At 50.1% G+C, this 9,185-nt stretch overlaps 4 protein-coding genes across 4 annotated transcripts; 3 read left to right on the plus strand and 1 right to left on the minus strand.

Annotated features, from left to right (window-relative positions):
• The first annotated feature begins 1,087 nt into the window (after positions 1-1,087).
• On the plus strand, positions 1,088-1,797 carry DACRYDRAFT_24219 (uncharacterized protein). Its single transcript, XM_040773599.1, has 2 exons — positions 1,088-1,653; positions 1,706-1,797. Exon 1 carries the CDS (start codon positions 1,099-1,101, stop codon positions 1,636-1,638), a length of 540 nt encoding a protein of 179 aa, XP_040625507.1. The 5' UTR covers positions 1,088-1,098; the 3' UTR covers positions 1,639-1,653; positions 1,706-1,797.
• A 3,225-nt stretch (positions 1,798-5,022) lies between these two features.
• Positions 5,023-5,316, plus strand: DACRYDRAFT_56999 (uncharacterized protein; the record flags this gene model as incomplete). The annotated part of the gene is made up of 2 exons (XM_040775408.1): positions 5,023-5,138; positions 5,184-5,316. The coding sequence occupies 2 exons, from the start codon at positions 5,023-5,025 to the stop codon at positions 5,314-5,316; spliced, it is 249 nt and encodes an 82-aa protein (XP_040625508.1).
• Positions 5,317-5,697: 381 nt separating this feature from the next.
• On the plus strand, positions 5,698-6,835 carry DACRYDRAFT_90738 (uncharacterized protein; the record flags this gene model as incomplete). The annotated part of the gene is made up of 4 exons (XM_040776970.1): positions 5,698-5,942; positions 5,988-6,126; positions 6,179-6,277; positions 6,329-6,835. The coding sequence occupies 4 exons, from the start codon at positions 5,698-5,700 to the stop codon at positions 6,833-6,835; spliced, it is 990 nt and encodes a 329-aa protein (XP_040625509.1).
• Positions 6,836-6,992: 157 nt separating this feature from the next.
• On the minus strand, positions 6,993-8,285 carry DACRYDRAFT_90739 (uncharacterized protein; the record flags this gene model as incomplete). The annotated part of the gene is made up of 6 exons (XM_040776971.1): positions 6,993-7,176; positions 7,228-7,372; positions 7,427-7,569; positions 7,629-7,897; positions 7,955-8,184; positions 8,237-8,285. 6 exons carry the CDS (start codon positions 8,283-8,285, stop codon positions 6,993-6,995), a joined length of 1,020 nt encoding a protein of 339 aa, XP_040625510.1.
• Between the last annotated feature and the right edge of the window lie 900 nt (positions 8,286-9,185).

Genomic DNA, 9,185 nt, shown 5'->3' on the forward strand with positions numbered 1-9,185 from the left:
GGATGGTCAGGTGACCTGCTGTGCATGGCTGTGCATAACCTCATATGACCTCATCCTTGGTCATATGACCTGACCACCTGACTAGGCTGAGTAAGCAAGATGTTCTAGCAGGTTCCACCACAGAGGTATAAATATAAGGCCTACTCTGCCTGGGGACTGTCTCTTCAGACTTGGTCTCTTAGGATCATCCACAGGTACCTATACTGTAGATAGGTCTTAGTCATCAGGTCTACTCCACTTCCTTGTTGCCTGCTTAGGCTCTTGGCACTCTTAGGTGAGCAGACTTAGTCAGCCTGTGTTGCCCTAACATGGACATTGGCCAACTGTGGCACCATCTTCAATATGTGTTGGGACAATGGTGCACTGCCACTCTTGGTGCAAACTTGACAGACCAATAAAGGGCTTATGTCAGGCATTGTGAATATGTGAAACATAAGCACTGCATTAGGGGCTTCTTGCCTTTGTAATGTCATGGATATCTCTGGATTGGGCAAATGACAGTGTAGGGCAGCCTGTAGGAATCCTGAGCTTGAGGCTTTGGGAAAGAGGACACAGCATCAGCCGGCTGTGGTATGTTTTGGGGAAGGTTGGGGTGCACCAGTGTGGGAAATTGTTGGTTGTGCTTGGTTGTGTGAGCTCTAGTGCTGGACAGCTTTGGAATGAGCCCAGATTAACAATATACTTACCCTGAACAGAAAGGTGCACAAACAATGCCCCCATTCCCGTTTCCTCATCTAGAGTCTCTGGTTGTACTGCGTGCAGAGGACGAGGAGATGAACTCTTCAGTGATGACTGTAGTTGGTATCCTAGAATTGCTGCTCCACAGTTTAAACATAATGCAGATGCTTATGGAATTAGCTTCATATGTGATAGCTTGGACAATAGAGTAATACCGACTAGTGGAGACAAGAGGGAGCGGTAGGTTGGTAGAGGGAGCGGCAGGTGTTGGTAGTGGGGTTGGTGGGAGTCATGTGGGGGCAGTTGGGACAAATTGTGATGAGTAATATTGCTGACGTGAAAAAAGTGAACCCTTCCTTTTCACTTCTCAACCTCGTCGCACGACCCGCATCACCACCACCATCATCATCATCATCAACGATGAGCCTCCCCCTCATCTTCAAACGAGGCTACGTGGTCCGTGCGCTCCCACGACAGCCAGATCCTCTCAAAGCTTCTCCACGAGCAAAAACATGGACCGTCGCTCCTGGTGTGACCTTCACGCACAATCCTCCGCCGAGTGTACCAAGTCCCTTCTCACTCACATCTGCGCCGGCTTCTCCTCTGCTTGCGCTGGGCCCACGTACACGAACAACCGAACCCTCAACGATCAACGAGCTGCTCTTACCGCCACGTCTCCATCGCCCGCCGAAGGCTAGAGTCGCCCTCACAGATGGGCAAGTTGCTGAGATTCGCAAATTGCGCGCTCACAACCAGAAGCCGTACATGCTCGCCAAACAATTTGGCGTGAGCGAAGACTACATACGTCTGCTCGCACCATTGAAGAGGTCGCAAAGGATTGGGGCGATTGCGAAGGCGCGTGCAAAGGAAGAGAGGGAGGATTGGGGATTCAGGAAGCGGGTTATTCGGGCGATCAGAGAGAAGAGGAAAGATTTCTGGTCATTGGCACCTAGGAAGTGAGGTCCACATATTTTCGTAAGTTCACTTACCTCATTGTTGAAAACAAATTGCTAATGCGATGCCCAAGCATAATCTTGTTAAATGTTAGGCGTGTACATGCGGCATCGTTGTGATTCTGGGTGCCGAGATATTTGCACACAAGCAACTGAAAGTATCTAATGCATCATTCCATTTAACATTTTCATTGCACCATCTCTGAAAAGACTTGCTACAGCAGATATTCACTGTCGCTCACCGAAAAACCGTGTCATTCTTACATCACCCGAAGTCGCGAGGTAGATTCGTGTGCCAAAACGTTGTCTACGATATAGTACCTCGAATAATTTATTAACACCGTCTTTAAGCCGGAGCTGTATCTTCTAACATATGTATGTTCTTTCAAGTCTTACTTTCTTACCTCGATGACTTAGGTCTTTTTCTGCCCAAACGGAAGCATTCTCTCGTGATTATATCAGGGAACGCGTGTGGGTAGGGGCACAAAGCGCCCATCCATATTTGTCACTTTACAACGAACGTCGACACGCACCTGTGCCCAGTCCAGTCACATTCTCATACCCGCTGTTGCATCCTTCGACGTTGTACCAATCGAAGGGCCAAGCTGTCAACTGAGATAGTGTCGTACTCGGTTGCAAGGCGAGAGCGTGTCATACAGTAAGGGTGGAGTGATCGCGAGTCATAGGAGTTGAAGTTGGTGCATGGAGAGACTGTCGACTAAGGACAGAGAGACTATCGCCTCCATACACGGGTTGTGAGCTGTCTTATTCCACATCTGACTTGTGTATGTCTGATCATTGAGTAGTAACAGCGTTAAACACCCGGAATCGACTGGTCGCCGAAAGGCATTGGGTATGCGAGCGCCCCGAACCCCAGGTTCAACGTCGCGCCCTTGGATGGTGCGTCTTCTAGCGCTTAGTATTATATAAGACTCATGTTCTTGACAGACTACTGACCTCGTGCGCTACATGCAGTCGCCGCTGAACCATTCCTCTGCCTCTCTGACCCGCAACACCTTGCGCGCCCCCGCAGCTAACTCGTTTGGAAAACGCCGCATGGAGCATGCATATCCTGCTATACGTTCTGAAAATAGTCACGGTCCCAATGCAAGACCCACCAAGAGACCACGGACGGAAGACGATAACACTCGACTCAATGATGGACATCGGCTCTCATGGAGCTCAGCACCCTCTGCAACGGAAACACCTATCGATATTGGCGTAGACGGTCGGACGGGTCGCGATCACCATCATCCTATTACGGTTGATGATGATGACGAAACTGCAGGAGACGAGCCCCCCGGACTACGTTGGCATGACGGATCGACGATGCGCACGCATACATCAAAGTCGCAAGGTACTTTCGGTCCAACAAAGTCGAGCCGTAACATGCAAAAATCTTCCTCAATTCTTGAAACAGAGTCGGATGACGAATTGGACGTGATCGGGCGAAACACCCAGAAGGATCCCTCCAGAGAACCTGTATACGGTCATGACACAATCTCACAAACGCGTGCATCCAACAGCAGACCCTCCAACAAGTCCGAGTACATGCACGATTCTCTCATTTTTCCGACCGAATCTACCCTGTCCGTTCCCCCTCAGCTTCTTGTTCCGAGTTCGCCGCCGCAGGCCCCACGTGATGTGATCGATGACAATTCACGAAGACCACCGTCGGAAGCAGAGGCTTCTGACGAAGATGCAGACCCGATCGAATCTTACTCAGATCAAGAAAAAGCAAGTCATGACCCACGCGCGACGTATGTCAAGCAAGATTCCCACCAAGAAGTTACCCCCTCTAGGAAGGGTATTCCGAATGGCAATACCAAGGCAAAAGCAGAGCAGTTCAACCAGGAAAGGAAAGGCATATGGAACACGGCCCAGACCGAGGAATTTGCGATCCAAGTGCGAACAGCGCAGCGAAAAATTAGAAACCAGATGGGGCCTAAACCAGTGGGTTCCAAAACGTCATCTTGTACAATGACTGATTTCTTGAAGCCGCCCCGTAAGGCTGGGGCACTAGAAGTGATTGACATGACTGGTGATGAGCTCATGGAATCCTCCCTTCCTACTGCCGCTATCATGGCGTCGCCCGAAAGTCTTCATGATGCCATTCCCTCACGTCAGCCAGTGAACGTGATGGAACGTGACGATGCGACAACCACCATACCCACCATGAATACAGGCCCGGCATCGAATAATATCCATGATGCCTTCCGGGCGCCGCTCGATCACCCTTCGATGGAAAAACAGTTGTCTGTTTCAGAACATCGACCTATCAAAACGCTGCTCGCCAATTCGGACATGCCCATTGAAGCCATATTTTTTCATGGGTGGAAGATCGTACCGCGCGAGAGATATTACCTCCACTTCACTGCCCACTTGTTCGCTTTATTGGGTCCCGGGAAGAAGTCTGTTGCGCAAGGTTTGTACACTCAATTCAAAGCGATCCAGGTAATATCCACGGTTTGGCGTACGTTGAACACACGATTGACACGTCACGCAGCTCAACCATTACTGTACCGATCCCGTGCTGTGTATCCTTCAGGGATTGCCTGCGGCAGTCGATTTCTTTGACAAAGCTCGAGCGCATTTCATGCCGCAGGCCCCTCTTCCTGGTAGGTTATATTGTACTAAGATGGGAGTCCATAGACTTACATTAAATGCTAGCAGAATCAGATGATCAGGAGGTATGTTTGAGATTGGTGGCTGCCAATGACGACCGGAGTCCGGTGTGGAATCAGTTGTCAAAGATCCTAAAAAAGGTCAATGGAAATCGGAAGACGACATGGATCCAGTAATCAGTTTTACTCTGTGCATGAATGTCTCTGATCATTTCTGGAAGATCTTCCGCTGCGCAGGGACTTTTGAGGCGTTACGAAAGCACATGTCAGCTCATGGAGTTCGATCCTGCTGCAACCAGAGCTCCGGCTCCCACCACACCAGCACCGGTGGTAGAGACGTCTCAAAAACGGATTTCCTAGTGAGTTTCTTTGGTTTCGTCTGCACACGCAGATCACTTCTCATCGGTGACAGCGTTGCGGTACCTTCTCGCCCGCCAGGTATTCCTATATCGATCCCGTCTAATGCGCCATCGACGTCGACACCACCGAATATCTCTGCGCCTGAAAGCGTTGAAATTTTGAGAAGAGGGCCCAAAGCGCGCACTGCCAAGTCTACCTCAATATTTCCTGGCATAGTTCGCGAGACACGGTCGGCGACGCAAAGTAAAGAGGTGATGGAAACATCCGAGGTATGTGCAGCATAATGTCGATCTCTTCTATGTGACACCAGATTCAGGCTCCTCAAAAACAGTCTCCAAGTCCGGATGCATATGATCTGTGAGTCGTCTCAGAGATTCTTGTGTGATAATCTGGTAACGTGATACAGGATGCTGGTATGGCCACTGGATTCAAAGATAGGCGCGGTACACATCACATACGGAGATTTTAAGCGTTTGGAGCCGCAAGAATTCCTCAACGATACGCTCATTGAGTTCGGACTCAAGTAAGCCAACAGCATACACCAAATCTGTTTCTCACATATACGTAGGTTTTGGTTCAACCAGTTCAGTGATCAGAACCCGCAGGCAGCACGACAAGTTCATATGTTCAACACCTTTTTCTACAAGAAGATTAGTGTGAAGGAGTGCGCGTGCCCCTGCCGGTTCGCCAAACCTCACTAATATGACTTCAGCTTTTCCGCTGGCTATGAAAGTGTGCGGAAGTGGACCAGCAAGGTTGATATTTTCGAGAAAAAATACATTATCGTGCCAATCAATGAACAGTATGCATCTGTTCTGTTTCTTTTTAAATCTGTGCTTATTCTTCTTAGCCTACATTGGTATCTTGCGATCATCTGCAATCCCAAGGGCGTTTTGCGTCCACGTCCACCATCATCTCCACAACCACAGCGAAGATCTGCGAGGCTGAGTTTGGGAAAGCAAGCCTCAGATTTGGGAGGTGCGGTTACTCCCCAGTCGACCGTATCCAGTCGTACCGAAGAGGACGAAGTTGAAGTCAGGAATTTGACCGCAATTTCCAACGACGGAAATGAGGATATCACAATGAGTGATGGCGACAATCCTCCGTATCCGGAAACTGTCAAACAAACGCCGGAAATAATCAGTGCCGTCGAGCCCGATGACATGGAAATTGATCGCATAGGAGACGATGACGATGGTTCTATATTTCGAGGGTTTTCCCCAGAACTCGGTGACGCAAACACACCTGCATCGCGCTTAGCGGCCAAGAGCAGCATCCCATTTCTGGCCGACATGGTGACTGATCCGGCTAAGGCCACGGAGGAAGAGTAAGAAGATCAATCCTTGATTCGGTCTTTCCTGACGTTTGACAGGACTTACATATTCACCTTTGACTCTCTTGGTGGCTCTCATAAAGCCGCGTGCCGACATCTGTCCAAGTATTTGATCGCAGAGGCAAGAGAAAAGAAGAACTGGACGAATGCCAGGGAAGCCACAGGAGAGACAGCCAAAGTATGTGACGTTCGGTGAATGCTGTTTCGATTTCTAATACTTTCTACATCAGGTCCCTAATCAACAGAACTTCTGTGACTGCGGTTTGTTCGTTCTCCACTTCGTCCAAAAGTTCATGCAAGACCCGGAGAAGTTCATCCAGACCTTTCTTGTGGGTTGTCCTTACGGGCACCTCAGTATGATGTTTCTAACTCGATTCTAGAAGAAAGAGAAAACGACAAAAGAGTCTTTGGACGCCCTCTGGGGCACGGAAGACGTGTCGGAAAAGCGAAATCTTATGAAAGCCACTATTCAGTCTCTCGCTGATGATTGGAACAAGAGGAAGCGGGCAGAGGCGGCGGAGGAGCGAAGAGCCAAGGAAGCATCCCTTGCACCCTTCCTTGAAGATACATTCCAGGGGACCAACGTTTCCAGCGAAGAAGATGATGGCGTGGAAATCATCGAGATCAAAATGGGGTCAGCAGTGGAACAGGGGGGCAAGAAACCCTCCGCTGGCAAAGGCAAAGGACGGATGAGCATGTCGCAGGAGAGCTCGCAAGATGTACAGATTCTAGGAGCCCCTGGACCAGTAACGCGGCGTTCAGAGAGACGGCAATCAGACGTGACACCGACATCGAGTAAACAGACGTTCACGGGAGGAGGGATAGCTGATGGTGTCAAGAAACGACCTCGCCCTTCCGGGGCCATGAAAAGAGTGCTGTTCGATTAATGGTTTCCGCATACTTCTCTTCTCTGGTTTTTATGAGGTCCAGGGTTCGAATGGTGTGATCCCTCGCGCAATGTACATTACACAAGCACGTAGATTCCCGTATGCTACAATCAGAATGTCATCTAGCGGCGTGCGTTTCATCTCTTGTCTTCACCCTTCATACAGCATCTTTCATTCCGAGTCGGCAGACCGTGCCCCCACCGAGAATACCGTCGAAAGTAAAGAAGTTTGCCATCGGCGCCTCGCGCCCGCCAATAGCTTTGAGCATGTCCTGAGCGAGGAACCCTCCCAATATCGCGCAAATCGGAGACAGCTCCGCTGCTGCTATTGTTGATAACCGCCTGAACGATGTCAATTGCCGATCCGCCTGCGACTGGCATGGAACAACATACTCTACATGTTCTGATGGGAGAGTCTTCAACACCAGTTTATTGATTTGTGCTGGACCCAACAACTCGTTCCCCATCTGGAGCAGCTCCGGCACAACCGCTTCATCCTCAGGTAGACTACTGTGTCGTGCTTGATACTCCCACACAGCTAAACTCGCATTAGTTAGATAGTTGAGACACCTGAATAAATGGAGACGCGCACCAAGGATGGAAAATACCACTGCTGGGTTGAGCTCTTTCGTGTCACGTTTCGTGAGATGGCTCCAGGTGGCTCTTAGTGCGGTGGAGAGGGGCACGTAGGTAAACGTTTTGTGTGTTTGAGGAGAGTTAGGCTTGGTCTGATCTCTTCATCGCGGCACATGAAAGTGAGCTCTATGCGACGCGTGAAAAAGAGAGACACGTACTGTGATACATAGCTGTGCTGGCCAAGGTCACAAAACGCATAACCATACCAGCCCATCGTGCCACCGCAATAGAATTGCTTTCCCGACTTGTGGCACGCTTCATCCAGCTTTTCGTATGTTACACGATCGCAATCCGTTGCGCAGACAAGGTTGATACCGTGGAAAAGTGCATGGAGGGAGTCGTCTGATAGTGAAAGGGGGGAGGAGAGGGAGACAATATTGACGAGCGGGTTGAGCGCGGCTATTCGAGGTAGGGCAGCGTCTACCCTCTACCTCGACACCTCGCATGTCAGTCACGTACGCATAACACGAACTCTTAACCGCACCTTTTTACCTACATCATCTTCCCTGAAGAAGAATCCCGCACCCAGATCTTCCTCCTCCACCACCCTTTCATCCAGGATCTTCAGCGTGCCAATGCCAGCCAGTACGATATTCTTGATAACTTCACATGCTGTTCCACGCAAATTAATCACTAGCACGCTAGCGTTTCGCATACGCGTCTGGGCGTCAAAACCCCAGAGACGGATCTGGCGGTCGTACAGTGCTGCTTCGTCTGCGAGGTCGGTGGCATCAGCTAGGCTCATATATGCAGAATATGGACACACCCTCAGTGATGGCGGTCTCTTTCCCATCGTGCAGTATTGCGCTCGCCATCTTTTTTTCTCTGACTGTGGAATAGGGATGGTATACGGGAAAGCGCGCACGCGTGCTACGAGAATGTTGACCACGGCCAGTGATGGCTCATGCTTTAGAAGGGCCAAGTGGCAGTGTTGGAAGGAATTGGCGAGGGCATTTTTGGGGCACGTCTGGACTCTGGACTCTGGATACAGATGTCAGGGTCCTAAGCTTACTAATTTAATCCCGCTTCGCATCAAGTGGGCAGGGCAGGGTGCATTGCTCAGCAATTCAATAGCTGGTGCTGCCTAACACCGAACGTGTAAGTCCGATAGATATGATTAGTTAGTGCTCTATCTAGATGGTTGTCTCCTCTGGTATGAGCTTTGGGGAGTAGGCATCACAAAGTTACCAGTTGGAGGCAACAATGGTGGGAGGAGTGGGGATGGAGTCTGCACCAGGGGATGCTTTGATCCTTGCTTATGGTCTCAAACCACAACAGGCAGTGCCCTGCCCAGTTCTTTGACTACCTGCAGCCCATCCTCATTCACTCTGCCCAGCAGGCAGATCAACAACTCATCCTTTCTGACCTGCACCAGACCCTCCCTTCCCTGACAGATCCACATCCCCTGCTGTGATTTGAAGAACTTTGCATAGGTGATGTTCTCAAACTTCATCCTGAGGTCAGAGCTCAGCTCCAAGCCCACATGACTTGGTCATTGGCTCATCCTTGTCCACAGCTTCCCTGCAGCAGGAGATGCTTGCAGGGAGAACTGGTGGACCTGTGTCTTAAGTGGGAGTTTGTTAGGGCAACACAGGCTGACTAAGTCTGCTCACCTAAGAGTGCCAAGAGTCTAAGCAGGCAACAAGGAAGTGGAGTAGACCTGATGACTAAGACCTATCTACAGTATAGGTATCTGTGGATGATCCTAAGAGACC

The sequence above is a fragment of the Dacryopinax primogenitus genome (assembly GCF_000292625.1).
Source record: "Dacryopinax primogenitus strain DJM-731 SS1 chromosome Unknown DACRYscaffold_18, whole genome shotgun sequence".
Lineage (NCBI taxonomy): Eukaryota > Fungi > Basidiomycota > Dacrymycetes > Dacrymycetales > Dacrymycetaceae > Dacryopinax > Dacryopinax primogenitus.